General features: G+C 40.9%; 1 protein-coding gene across 1 annotated transcript; it reads left to right on the forward strand.

Moving 5' to 3' along the window:
* Positions 1 to 7097: 7097 nt before the first annotated feature.
* LOC311044105 (uncharacterized protein) lies at positions 7098 to 15066 on the forward strand (the record flags this gene model as incomplete). The annotated part of the gene is made up of 11 exons (XM_084055525.1): positions 7098 to 7185; positions 8610 to 8703; positions 8801 to 8941; positions 9558 to 9679; positions 9831 to 9967; positions 10699 to 10792; positions 11423 to 11758; positions 11849 to 12026; positions 12174 to 12298; positions 12687 to 13009; positions 15063 to 15066. Exons 2-11 carry the CDS (start codon positions 8619 to 8621, stop codon positions 15064 to 15066), a joined length of 1545 nt encoding a protein of 514 aa, XP_083911651.1. The 5' UTR covers positions 7098 to 7185; positions 8610 to 8618.
* Between the last annotated feature and the right edge of the window lie 134 nt (positions 15067 to 15200).

Here is a 15200-nt window from a genome sequence, read left to right on the forward strand (position 1 = left end):
GACATTATGCATAATTAGTTATTTTACTTTTGGTAATTTAAGTATATTTTGATACTTTTGCACTTTTACTCACGTACATTTTGAATACGGGACTTCTACATGTAACAGAGTAATCTAAATTGCAGTATTGATACTTTTACCCAAGTAAAAATGAGAGTAATTTTCCCACCCCTGGTTATTAGAGAGGATGAATCACTGCTGACGTCAGCCTCATTTGAAGTTGCAATAGAAGGATGGTGGAGGGTGGCAAACTAACTAAATATGTTCTAATTTGGGCAGTTTGTACATTCCTTATGCCAACTTTCTTTTGTCGTTCCGCTTTTGATTACCGCCTTTGTACAGTATTTATATAATCATCTGCTCACTGAACCAATTCTGCACAGTTGACAAGTGATTGATAATGACTTAGTCCTACAGTACAATTTTTTTTTTTAAATTTGGTTGTTGATGACGATTAAGGCAGCATGCATTGAAGGTGATTCACTCGTACATCTACATATAATGTAAAAATAAAACAGCTACTCATGCAACACATTTCAAAATTATTTCATTAATGTAATTTTATTTCAGTAATTTTCTCTCGTTTTGATTAGGTTTTTTTTTTAGCTTTTGGTTTCTTCATGGTCATGTTTAGTTTCCTTTCATTTATTGTTTTGACTGTTAATCCACCCTGAGGATACAGCTCTTCTATTGAGACATTTAGATCGGGTCTCACCTAGACACAGGATCTGACAAATCTTGACCTAACGGTCAAGATTTCAGCACTTGTGCAGGAATTAGGACACTGGGTTCAAATCCGGGGAAGACGAGAAAAGTTACATAGTGCTGCTTTAATCATGTTGTGCCATGGTGTAACAAACAAAACATTCAAAACATGTTCTGAATAAAAACAGTGAATATATAAAGCAGAGTTTCCCCTATTTGAATAGGAGATCTCTCATTGTTTTGGGTCTTAAAACAATTGTTCCATTTTGGGTTGTTTTTAAGGCCACTCAGAAGATGCTGCATAGTACATCAGTGGGCTTTAGCCAGACAATGTTTTCTTCAGGGTGGGTGAATTGTTATGAAAGAATACATCAAACGAAACAATACAACCCTAACTAAACTTCCCAACTTAATAAACCAAAATACAATCAGTAACCTTAGTCCTCAAAACATAAGCAAAAGGGAACCCAAAATAATGGCCCCCCCACCCTCCCTTACCAAAACCCGACTGTTAAATCATCTCATCACTGCAGTGCAGTGGTGGAAAAAGCACTCAAATGTTTTACTTAAGTAAAAGTATCAATAATGCAATGTAGATAAAATACGTTACAAGTAAAAGTCTGGAATTCAAAATGTGCTTGAGTTAAAGTACACAAGTATTGGTATAAAAATGTACTTAAAATACCAATAGTAAAAGTACTAAAATGTTTGAAAATAGCAGATCTACAAGCTCACAACGCATCGCAATACTGCTGCAGTGGTATAATACAGCAAACAAATGTGTGATGGTGGTTGCTGGCAGTCTAAAATGGGAGCTAAGAGAGAGGTCACCTGGTGTTGAGAAGAGCTGGCTTTTTATCCTCCTCCAACACCAACACCTCCTCCAATCACCTCCTGGTCACCGCCTCCTTTCTCAATCATTCACTCAGCCACTCACTCAGCTCACACACCTGTCACACATCACTCCCAGCAGATCACCTAACACCAGGACAAAGGTTACACAGTATACTCTCATGATGCCATAGACCTATGCAAAGACCCCAGGGTCATAACAATCAGTACTAAGGATATCAGTGAGGTTGTGCTATGCACAATTCTAATAATACATTTTAATTAAATTCTAAAACAACCCATCCTTTAAACATTTGTCATTTTATTCAACAGCAATGTTTTTCCCAGACACTTGCCAAATGCCTCCTACTGTTGACTACTGGGAAGTGGCCAGTTTAACATCACTTAAACCCTGATGGTTAAAGGGAGTTCATCAGGGCTCTATGCTAGTGTATTTTCAGTGTTCTGTTATTTTGGGGAAAGCTTTGGCTGAAAATAGCCCACCGACAAGCTTGTCGATCTGCAATTTTTTTCAAAAGCTTTCCCCACAATACGGACGCAGGGGTTTAAGTGGTTAACACCTGTCTTCTACTGTCGGGCAATGGGAGCAGCCTTGAATAACCTACAGGCAGCTCAACTGAAGCATCTGAGGCTTAGCTCTCTCTCTCTCTCGCTCTTGCCACACACACATACTTTTTTTAATACCTGGGCACTTCAGGAGAGACTACCAAAGCAAAATATACTGGAGCACTCGACTGGTTTGCACATGTTATACCTCCTCATCATGCCTGCCTCCACTTTTTTTCATTTCATTTAATTTTTTTCTCACTTTTATTCATAACAGAGAATAGGGTGTTCTTAGATAGGGTGGGAAATGTACAGTACATAATGCTTCTTTTTCTCTCTTTTTCCTCCCCATACGTACAGACGGACATACAAACATGTACAGGACTTCACACCCAACATAACAACAAGAATATGAGATAATTGAATGGTTTAAGTAAACGGGAACATTAAAAACAAAACAAGACATTCCCCCTTCCCTTTTCCCTCTCTTGAAAAGGATTGACGTTCAATTGTAAGGCTTCTACTGTAGACTCTTTTATATTTCCTGTCCATGGTATGGTGTGTAAGAGCTTCCCTTGATAGGCTTTATCTCTATCCTCATCTCTCACCCTCCTCTTCACCACTCTCTCTCTCTTCTCTCTCACCTACTGGATGTGTTTCCTCTCACCATTGTCTGCACTGTCTGATAGTAACTCACTCACACACACGCACGCACGCACGCACGCACGCACGCACGCACGCACGCACGCACGCACGCACGCACGCACACACACACACACACACACACACACACACACACACACACACACACACACACACACACACACACACACACACACACACACACACACACACACACACACACACTCACTCAGTCATGTCTGTCACATCCTCACTGCAGCAGACCATTCTTTCTTCCCATTTAACCACCTAAACCCTATATACTTCATTGACCGCTGAGTCAGTCAGTCGGATGAGTTGTGAGCTTGTAGATCTGCTATCTTTGCTCAGTGTTCTCCCCAGAATAGTGACACTATAGGTTTCAAGTGGTAAGATTTACTCACAAATACTCTCATGCAACTGCCTGGACTATGGCTCTCATTTTGCCACATTGTGCATTAAGAAACGGCAGTGGCTCAGGGGTAGAATGGCCGATAGAGCGGCCGGCTGTTCCCAGTTCGATTCCGGGCTCCCCCAGAATCAGCGTTGAGGTGTCCTTGAGCAAGACGCTGAACCCCTAACTGCTCCCGATGAGCAGGTTGGTGCCTTGCATGGTTTCCTCTAGCCTGGTAAGAGGGAGGGTTTACCAGGCTAGGTTTCCTCTGCCATCGGTGTATGAATGTGTGTGAATGGGTGAATGTAATGCACAATCTATGTAAAGTGCTTTGGATAAAAGTGTTATATAAATGCACCATAAGAAACTCCAGCCATCTGACACCTAATTAAGCATTATCAGGTATGTTCTATTAAAGTGAAAGTGTCCTTGTTTAAGGCATATTGCACACCGTTCTATGCTGCTCACCTGTGGTCATGTTATTAAAAAATCTAGTATGCAAAGGTTGCAAGTTGCATAATAATGATGCAATGAGAATATAAAACCCAGGGGGGGCAGTGCTGGTCAGATGTGTGTCACTGCAGGAGTGAGGACTTTTAAAGCACTGTTATGTTCAAGTTCACGCAACGGCTGGATGCATCTGCACGGTAAAATCCTCAGTGTTAATTCATCCACATTTGTAACTCTGAGAGAGTATAAATGGAACCAAATGGACCCGTAATCCTCAGTGTTCATTTATCTACATTTGTAACTCTGAGAGAGAATGAATGGAACCAAATGGACCTGTCACGGTCCATTTGGTTTATACTCTCTCAGAGTTAAATTAACACTCAGGATTTGATTTTACTGTGTGCATAAAGCATTGTGAATCTCTAGCCCCGTAATGAGCTGTTCATGCTATACATTCAGACTAAGGGAGGGTGCACTGGCTGAAGTGCTGCAGCTGGTGTGTTCTGCCTGTGGATTAAGTCTTATATATTTACCTTTTTAATGATTTTATTTTATTTTATAGTCTTGTTTAAAAAACGTGTTTTAATGTATTTCTATGGACTTGAGTCCGCTGATAAAGATTGAATTGAATTGAATGATAATTCCTCAATGTTTCTCTTCTTTGGCAGGGGGGGCATACGTGACATTATCCCACCCTCTAGTGGTCAGGTTTATTTTTTCTTTATTCTATCTTTATTTCACGTTTCACATTATTGTGTGTTTTACTTGCTGCCTAAACAACCATCATTGTAAATTAGTGTAAAGCACAATTCTGTAACAGTTTTTAATTATATCAAAATGTTGCTATTTTGTGCACTAAGCCTACCTGAAAATAATTTTAAAGAGGTAGGCCTATTTGTGTACACCAGTGTGGTTCTCAAAGTGGAGCCAGGGGAACCCCAGTGGTCGTTGGGGGGATTCCCAGGGGTCCCCAGCAAAAGCAGTCTGATGACTGTCTTCAACAGGGGGTCCGGGACCCCTAGGGGATCCTCAGAGTTACTACAGGGGTTCCGCCAAATCTTTGTGTCATATGAGTTTTTAACCACTTGAACCCTAGCATCCCTTTTCTGAGGAGAACTGCGAGGCGCTGCGAGGCGTTGTGAGCTTGTAGATCGGCTATTTTTGGACAAAGAGGTGTTTGGTGTAGAGGGAAAAAAGAGCAAAAGTAAACAAAAAAAGTTGAATCTGAAACCCAATTTTATTCGATATAGAAGGGGTCCCTGCTTCATCTCTCTCTCAGCTAGGGGGTCCCTGGCCTGAAAACGTTGAAGACCCCTGCTGTAGCACTTGACCTTGACGACCTTGCAGGTTTATGAAAGGTGCCACTCCACTCCACACATACGTATTTGGTGTACAGGGGAAAAAAGAGGGCCTAGTATGGACCCCTGGGGGACTCCAGTTAATGTAGTATATACTGTAGTAGTGTTTAAGTGATTAATGATTGAGCTAAGGCCTTAGACAGGATCTATCTGCTCTTGGCAGTCTGTCCCCCCCCCCCCCCCCTCTCTCTCACAAACACACACACAGGTGCATGCACGTGCAGTCTTGCACGTATAGCTTACAGTTCGTGCTGCTCAGTCATGCTCAGACCAATTTTTCACTCACTGTCTCTCTTTCATTCTGATTTGTGCACCATCGTCCTGCTCTTGCTGACACATGCTGGTATAATAATAAGCACACACACACACACACACACACGCACGCACGCACGCACGCACGCACGCACGCCCACACACACACACACACACACACACACACACACACACACACACACACACACACACACACACACACACACACACACAAGGGACCCTATAGTTTGTTGTGTAAACTATAGATAGGGTGTCCTGGATAGCTGTTTAGGCAGACGATGTCCTCTCTCATTGCTCATTGTCACTGATTCATCAGTCACAGATGAATCAGCTATCTGAATGGGTACAAGCACAAGAACAAACACGCACGCACGCACACACGCGCACACGCGCACACACACACACACACACACACACACACACACACACACACACACACACACACACACACACACACACACACACACACACACACACACACACACACACACACACACACACACACACAGACCAGTGGTGGAAAGTAACATTTCGTACAATTTCGAGTTTTTTTTTCTTACTTTACTGGAGTATTTCCAAATGTCATTACTTTTACTTCTACTGGTTACTTTGTAGATTTGGATTATTATTACAAAACATACACTAACCACTTCAACACTGTGAGTACTTTTTCCACCACTGATTGTGTGGATGCGGATGTAGAAGAGATGTGATGACATAATCCTATATGTAGTTTAAAAAACATATTTAATAATAATTAAGGGATACAGGATAGGTGGGCACTAGGGACATCTGGGCACCCCATGTAGCATTGGTTATTTTGTCCAAGATAGAATGGTCTTAATGTAAAGTATACATGATGTGAACATGCACAGTACATTATTATCAGACTTAATTTCATGCTTCAATTTCTTGTTTATGCCCCAAAAATGACTGGATATACAGGTTTCGTAGCAATTTGTAGCAATTGTAGAAATAAGGGATTTTTTTATATATTTTTTATTATATATTAATTGTCGAATGTTTAAGCATGTTGTAATCATGTACTTAACTTTACATTTTGGGAAAAGAACTAGCCAATTGTATTTAACACCGAGGTGCCCACTCTTCCTTGGTGGTGCCCACCTATACCCTGTTACCTAATTAAGTCCCAAAATATACTCCAGAAGATGGCGGTAAATCCCCAATCCAAATCCATTCGCTTTGCCTAAAAGAGCATAACCCTGATACATGACTGTCAGTCATGGATGAACTTCAACCTGGTGTTTGCACTTTATCTCTTTTTGGTCCGTACATCTACTAAACGTTCAGATTTCAAATATAAAGTGCTTAACCCATGGCCACGGATGTTACAATTATGTACGGGTCCTCAAAAGTACCTGTATCTTCCGTATTGTTCAATAAAAAGCATTTTAATCCGATTGATGGTCATTTTCTTCGCATTTTCTCCATTATTCTTTAACCACGTGACTCTATCGGTTGGGAGGTGTATTGCACTCTGATACATCATATCTTTATGAGATTCAATTTGATTAAAATTATTTTTATTGAACAATATGGAGCATACGGGTACTTCTGAGGGGCCGTACATAATTGTAACATCCATGGCCATAGAATAAGCACTTTATATTTTACATTTGAACGTTTATGTAGATGTACGGACCAAAAAAGGAGAAACACTATGTTGAAGTTCATCCATGACGGTCATGACAGACGACCGTCTTGGATCCCTGGCTAATCTACAAGCTAACAGTTGTTTAGCTTGTAGATCTGCTCTTTTTTAGGGCCCCTCCCACCCAGCGGCTCTCTTTCCACGCTCCTTGTCTCCTCATGTGTCAGACAGCAGAGCAGACCATCCATGAGGAGAGACACGCGCACACGCACGCCACGCACACGCAGGAGGAGAAGAAGCAGGAACTGAGGAGGAAGATGCTGATGTGATGGAAGGTACACGGTGTTCTAACAGAGCTCTAACAGAAGGTAGCGATGGAAACATTGTATCCACATTGTTACCACTTGCAGGAGGTTCAGCTGCTACAGCCGGACAGCTCAAGATGGCGATAGTGCAAAGAATGTTAGTGCTATTAGTGTGCAATGTGTGCACAAAACATTGGACAGTTATAGCTACAGTATGAGACTGAGTTCAACCAGTGATATGCATGCATGTGTACGAGATTTTACTCAACAGTGCGAAAGTTAAATTCAGATGAGTAAAATGAATCAAGATGTAGGCCTACAAGGAAAACGTGTGTTTTTAATGTGGTATAACGCCGTTATAACGTGTCTTTGCAAGCCATATACCGTGCAAACTTAATGTTACTGTGGCAGCTAGATCAGAATCAACTTTATTGTCACATCACAGGTTTACAGGTGTAAAACAGTGGGTGAAATGACTTTGAGTGCATGCTCGTTATTGTTAGATGGACATGGTTGTTAGTTAGATTCTGAATGGGTATTGTTTACATCAGCCCCCCATGCATGATCACAGGTGGTAGGCTACTTATCTTCTGACATAGTTTATGATGCACCTACCTGTATTGTTCTAGTGACAAAGTAGGTTTAGAGAGATGAATATTTGTGATGTTTCTGATTTGTGTGATGATGCATGCAACCTGACAGAGAGGTGTAAGCAACACATTTCTGGGCCCTGAATAAACCAGTCTCTGTGGCTGCTAGGTCCCATCTCATCTCTTGAACATCTTCAAAAACAATGAAGTCAACTATAGGAAATGTAGTGTACTAACAGCAAGCCTACAGATTGCAGTCTGTCACCTTTCAGTCTATATAGTTTAGGATCCAAACACAATGTGGTGGTAACCAAAAGACAAGAACACTCGCCCCAAAACACGCTCGCCCTAGGTCAAATCCGGCGACCTCGGAACGGTCGCTACCAGCTATTCCTAAATGTAACCTCTAGTAAAACTATGCCTAAACCTAACCTTATTCCTAAACTTAACCTCAGTAAAACTATGCCTAAACCTAACCGTATCCCTAAACTTAACCTATGCCTAACCCTAAATTAGTTCTAAGTTTATGCCTAACCCTAAACGTATTTCTAACCTTAACCTCAGTAAAACAAATACCAGAATACAAGAACCGCTGGGGGCGAGCGGTCCGTGAAAAGAAAGGGGGGCGAGTGTGTTTGCAGGCGAGCGTTCCGGTTACCACAAGATTATAAATAACATTAAAGAGTACCGGTACACATTTTGAATTTATCATACTGCCACTATGACAGAGGGCAAACAATCTTAAGAGATTACATGTTACCCAAATATGTTTCAGAGTTAAAATTAAATTTGACATTGTCAAGTCACTGTCAGTTTTTAGCCTCAGTGAATATTGACAATAGGCCTACTCATGTTCTCTTTCAGATTTGAAACATGCTGGTGAAGGTTAAATTCCTGAACTCCAAAAAATTCCTCAGGCTCCAGGATGGATTTACTTACGCTGACTTCATTAATGAGGGTGAGTATTTTCACATTATTATTCTATGCGTTTTCTGTTTTAATAACAATAATATGTTATATTCTGACATGATTTAATTTCCATGCTTTGTGTTTAGTTCAGAATAAGTTTGGGCTACCACATGAGACCATCCTGCACTTTTATGATGACTCCGAAACTGAGGTGGATGAGGACGTTTTGCAAGAACTACTTCAGGCAAAGCCTGACATGATGCTAACCATCAGAGACCGCAATGAAGGTATTTATTCTGGTGTCCACACCTTTTATGTTGTTGTGTTTTCCTCACCTAATGCAGTGGTTCTCAAAGTGAGGTCCGGGTGACCAGGTCCAGGTCTCCTTGAGGGGGTTCCAGAGGGTCCCCCAGTCAAGTGATTGATAGTCAGGAACCAAATGGACCCTTATGGGTCTGTAACTCAGAGAGTGTACCACATAATGTTTGTACACTCTGAGAGTTAGATTAACATTGATTTCACAGTGTATATTGGGGTTCCAGAGATACAAAATGCCATCAGATGGGGGTCCATGGCCTAATGCATATCAAATTGGCGATTCTTGAAATTAAAATGATTCAGGATCTCTGCTATAGCCTTAAAATTGTCTCTTTTGAGCGCGCCGCGGGTTCGAGTCCCGATCCCGGCGGCCTTTGCTGTATGTCACTCCCCATCTCTCCCCATTTCTGTCAACCTACTATCCTATCAATAAAGGCATAAAAAAGACCCCCAAAAAATGTCTCTTTTGGGGGTCCCTAGCATATCTTTTCATATGGGGGTTCGCAGGATGATATGTATCAATTTGGAGGTCCTTGACATGAAAATGTTTGAGAACCACTGACCTAATGGACTCCTGTGTTTTAGGTTTCATGGCTCCAGATGCTTTGTCCAGCCTTTCATCCATTGGTCTGGACAGACCTCCAGTGCGTCTTCCCAAGAAATCCAAAACACTAATGGTAGACCTGTCAGCAGCTGAGGCAAAAGAGGTAGAGTGGACCTTTTTCTTTCTTTCTGTCTATCTGTGTGTGTGCGCGTGTGCGCGCGCGCGCGTGTGTGTGCGCAAACGCACACACGTGCGTGCGTGCATGTGTACATGTGTGCGTAAAGTTTTCTTAACGTTTTACTCTCCTTTTGAAGGTGGTCCTAGCTGCCTTAAAGCAGAAAGCGGGAGGAGATGCTGTTCTTGCTGAATACAGCACCAAGAATATGTTATCGAGTGAAACGAGACGAGTTCTTGTCAACATACTGGTCGAGCACATGATAGAGATGCATGGGTAAGCCCATTCATCACTTTTGTGCAGTTATTTACTTTTGCGTCAGTGTTAATTTTGAAAGCAAATTTTGATTTAGTTCTAGTCACATTTTAGTCATCTGAAATGTTATAGTGTCAGTCCAGTTTTAGTTGACTAAATATCCTAAGATTTTAGTCGACTGAATCTACAGTTGCTTTAGTCAACTAAAATGTATTTTAGCTGGCCGTGATGGCCTCATAATGCCTGATTTATACTTAGCTGTGTGCCGGACGCGTTGTGAGCTTGTAGATCGTCTATTTTCAGCCAAGCATAAAATGACTTGTCTGGGTTCTACTGCATCTCTTCTCCACTAGTCCCTGCCTAACGTTTTAGTCAACTTTTTATCTGTTGACGAAATTGTCAATATATTTTATAGTCATAGTTTTAGTCATCATAGATTCGTTTTTTATCTAGTTTTTGTTTAGTTTTCGTCAGTGAAAAAAGGTAGTTGACGAATGTTTTTCGTCATAGTTTTAGTCGTCAAAATCAACACTGGTACGCGTGCGTGCGTACGGTGTGTGTGGCACATATGTTTTATGTATTTTTTTTTCTTCATATCTTTGAATATAATACACAAATAATACCTATTATCATCATCTAAACTTAGTTATAGGACTGCAAGTTATGCTTCTGGAACTGAATCTCATTGAATACATTCAAGTGTATTACATAATGTGCATTAAACCCGCGTTCCTTGTTTTTTGCTTTTCAAGGAGAATTCCCACACGGAACCAGAGAGAGCAATATGCTCTTGGTGTGGTGACACTTTTCCCATTGCTGCGGGATCCGTTCTCAAAGAAAGGCTATGTAAGTATAATCTTTGTGTTACATGCAGTAGCTTTGACCTGGTAGTTATCATGATCACATGGATTAAAGTTCTCAGTCACCACGACTGATTTCAGTCATTTAGATTCCATAGAAGTCAGCATGTCTTCTATGGAAGCATGCCATGCACCGAAAATAGGCCATCTACAAGCTCACAACACGTCGCAGCGTGACGTGTTGTGAGCTTGTAGATGGCCTATTTTCGGGTTATTTGTTAGTTTTAGATGAAAGAGTATTTGAAGTGGTAAAACTAGCAATAGAATGCATGTTCAATCTTCCCGAAAATCCTAATGATCTCAGATATTTCATAAAAGCAAAGTATAACCCTCTGGCGTCAGGCATTATGTTTTAAAATGAATTAAAACATTAATTAATGCTAAAGACGGTCATCTTTAGCATTAACCTGCAATTTATTCAACTGGTTGGCTGTATGGCTACCAAAACATTATAATTCTTCTACATATTGTGCTAATTAATTGTTTATGAAACACAGTCCTAGTGTGTGTGGGGGGGGTCCTTTTACGCATATTGGGGGGAAGAATTATGTTGTGAGATTTTATTTTGATCCATGTGATCATTAAACTTTTAAAATGTTGTTTCCAAATGTTACAGGAGCACTTCTATGACGCTGAGAGCGGAACTGGCTACCTTGCATGGCGACTCAAGACAGTGCAGAGGAACACATCTCAGCGCGCCACCAAGAGGAGCGACCCTTGCTCTGGCTTGGGAGGACCTTCCCTGAAGAGGTCTACCAACCCAGAGGACCACCAGCTCGATGAAGATGCCGTGAGAGAGGACATAGCCTTCCTCGCTCACTCTTCCGATGAAGCTCAGATCTTCCTCAAGATGAAGGAGACGTTCCACCACAGGCATGGACTCGTCCATGACCCAGACAGAACAGCAGACGCTTTAAAAATCTTTCCCCGATTTCTAGACACCAAAGGACTTGTAAGTTGGTCAGGAGTTGGGTATTATTATGATAGTGGATTGTAGTGGATTGTGAACATAATTGTCTTCATTTGTATTTTTTTTTTAAAGATAAACCAAGACTTCACACTGCTCTTCAATGCTGAAACGGCCTCTAGGATGTTAGAAAGGTGGGACACTGCATTCAAGCCCAGAATAATTGAAGAAGCCATGGGCCTGACGTTGACTCCTCCTGTGCGCTCGCTCCTGTTGTCAGCCAAAAACGAAACAGATAGTGAAGACCTTTCCAGTAAGATATTATACTGTTACTTTTTACTACATGACTAATGCCAAACTCATCATAAGTGAAAACAGGTCTTGTAATTCCTTTAAATGCCCTCTGGAAAGCGCTGCTGGATAATGTGGATATAGTAACAGATGCTTTTCTCATCCTCAGATTGGGACAGTGACATGGCCACGCTGCTTTTGCTCATTCATCTCCTTCCGCCTCCACCTGGAGGGAAGAGAGCTGCAAAGATCAGCGCTGCAGAAGCTGCCGACAGGCTGGTGGTGTACCATAAGGTGAGATGAAACAGGTGGTATCAGTCGCCACGTTTGGATTCCACAGAAGCCAGCATGTCTTCTATGGAAGCATGTCACGCACAAACAAATAAATACAAATTGCATTTGAAGTGGTCAAACTATCAATAGAATACATCTTCCATAAAAGATGAATGGTCTAAAGCAAAAGGTTTAAAGCCTCAATCTGTGATTTCTTCCTCCTGGTTGGCTGTATGTAGAACAACAGCAACATAAGGTTTAGAACGATAATACTTAAAACATCATCATTACATTTTCAGTCATGAGTATTTATTTTTGCTTTGTTCCATGTGAGAGTAAGCTGTGAGTGCTTGTGTCATCATGGACCTAATAGAATGTAATTGGAATACTTGTTTTTCTTTCTTCATAGTCGTGTAGCAGCATTGATGAACATCTTTGGAAAAGAGGACGACAGCCATACCTCCTTGCTGTGGGAAGAAGCCAAGGCCAGATTGACAACTTCTACATAGCCGTCAGCAACAAGCTGATCCCCTGTCAGGGGGTTGGTTCCCTCAGTGCGTTTGATGAGCTTTTCAAAGCTCACTTTGTATTTAATTTAGCGTATGACGATGCTCTCTTTAACTTCTACACTTTTATTCAGACGACCATCTACAAAATTGATGTTGGAAAAACAAAAGAATCCCCCAGAGTGAAAGAGCTCCGGGCAAAACTACTGAACAACGACTCTAGGATGTTGTCTTGTTTTAAATGTCAAGCGTTGTATACAAATAGTCAGTCGCTCTTAACACATCTGAGATTCGACCATGGCTTTTGTCCCAACCCAAAAAGCAGATTAATACGTGCACAAGAAACGTGTAGAACACAGTTTACCGCATATTCTGGATTTAGAAATCTGGATGTAGACACTAGTCTTCAGGTTCAAAATTACCTTGAGAGTAATTCGTCTCTGAGGTGTGATTTGCTTCCTCCCGATGGCCCTTCGGGAGGAATTGATTTTGACGAATTTACAGCACCAAATTCTTTAGTTGACGAGTCTTTGTCAGATACAGGGAATTTTGAGACCAGTGGGTCAATTCTTCCATCAGGAAACCAACCAATCAAAAACACATGTGCAGCCATCGTTGCAAAACTACAAGGGAGTGGTGCAGCAAGTAATGTAGTCGCATCAGTCGTCTGTGATCTGGAGGAATTTACAAACGAGATGCACGCCCAAATGAAGTATAACGTACTCGCTCTGTTTCCTGCAAGAGTTCCTTGGAGGACAGCCGTAGAACAAAATTTGGAAGACTTTGAAAACCCATTCACCTGTCTTAATACAGATGATAAACGGGCTAGGTACTTTAATGAAAATTGCAAATATTGAACATGGTCTTTTCCCCTCCTAGTCTTACTTGTGGCATGACTGTAGCACTTAAACACTTAATACATGAGCACCGACAGCTTTTTAAGCTGTTGTACCCACAGTAGAAATGTAAAATCATTTCATGATACCCTACCCCTCACGTGTAAGGAATACGGGTCCTCTTTTACACACATGGAATATGAGGTTTTGTGGCCAAGCATACATTTTTCAGGAACACTTGAAGAATATCACTCTAGTAGGCTAGTCCCTAGCCAGGGGTCATTGCTCCCTCTTGTGGGCTATGATGGTAGTGAAGTTAAGTTGGCAAACTGTTGAAATTCCAAAGTCTATTCCATTAACTGGTTGACTGAAATTGAATAATAGAGTTGGGCTTATTGTTTGCAGTGAGATTAGGCAAGAGATTCCAGTTTAAATCAGAAACATTCTGTTAGTAATGTACATATTTTGTAATATACCCACTGGTGACTTATTTCAAAAGCATTACCATATACTGTACTGTACCTCTAGAGTATAATGGAGAAGAAAAGGAGACTGTTATTAAAGTTCACAGTTTACACTTTTACAAGCCGTTTGTTTGATCTTCGGTGTGCTTATGAACATGATCAGAGCATGTATGTGGTGCCTTACCATTGTTTGATATAGTCTGACCCTGTACTGTCTTGTAAGCACATGTTCGGTCACAAGCTCATAACTTTTGGGTGTGTGCTGTATTGACTTGAGTCAAAAGCATTTCATTGTAAACAATTGTATTCATACCGATAATATCTCATGGCCTAAGGCAGTGGTCCTCAACCTGTGGGTCCACATGATTTTGAGGGGTCCCCAGAAGTGACAATTTAAGGACTTTTAAGAAAAAAAGAAAAAGAAAGAAAAGAAAAAGGCCACAACTGTATCAAAAGTAATCAACAAACTATACTAATAATATAAGAAAGAGGCAAAAATTGTGAAAATACTAAATTTGCTATTTTCACAATGTTTATCTGTGGAACCGAGTCAAACTAAATGTAATGCCTCAACTCCAACAATTCCAAGTACTTGTCAGGGTGGGGGGTTCACCAGTTCAAATATGATTATTTTGGGGGGTCATGGCCCGAAAAGGTTGAGAACCAGTAGCCTAAGGTGTGCTATATAGCTTACAGAAAGTGTGAAATGTCTCAGGCTTGTGGTGTGCTAATTATTGGACTGACTATGGCCTTTCATTAACCAATATCCTTATTGGTGATATCGAGATAAGCTGGGTCTCGATACAGTGTGCTTATAAACCAGATGATAGCATGTATGTCACTCTTTCACAATGATAGTCTACTGTCTGTCTGTCTTTCTTTGGAAAACACAATGTTTCTGCTCTTGTTTAAAAAAAAAATGCACTGGGTCTCTGAACATACTGATCCATTGATCTGTGTAAGTTTGACTTTTCTCTAGATGATTTTGAACTTGTAACTTGGCAATGTATTTACATCTTGGTAAAAAAAAAAGAAAACAGAAAGACTTGTAAAAACTGGCCATAATCTTTTTATTATTCTCATTATTATTATTATTATTAAAAAAGAAGAAAAAACT

Source organism: Gymnoscopelus microlampas, assembly GCF_963454915.1.
Source record: "Gymnoscopelus microlampas genome assembly, chromosome: 1".
Taxonomy (NCBI): Eukaryota; Metazoa; Chordata; class Actinopteri; order Myctophiformes; family Myctophidae; genus Gymnoscopelus; species Gymnoscopelus microlampas.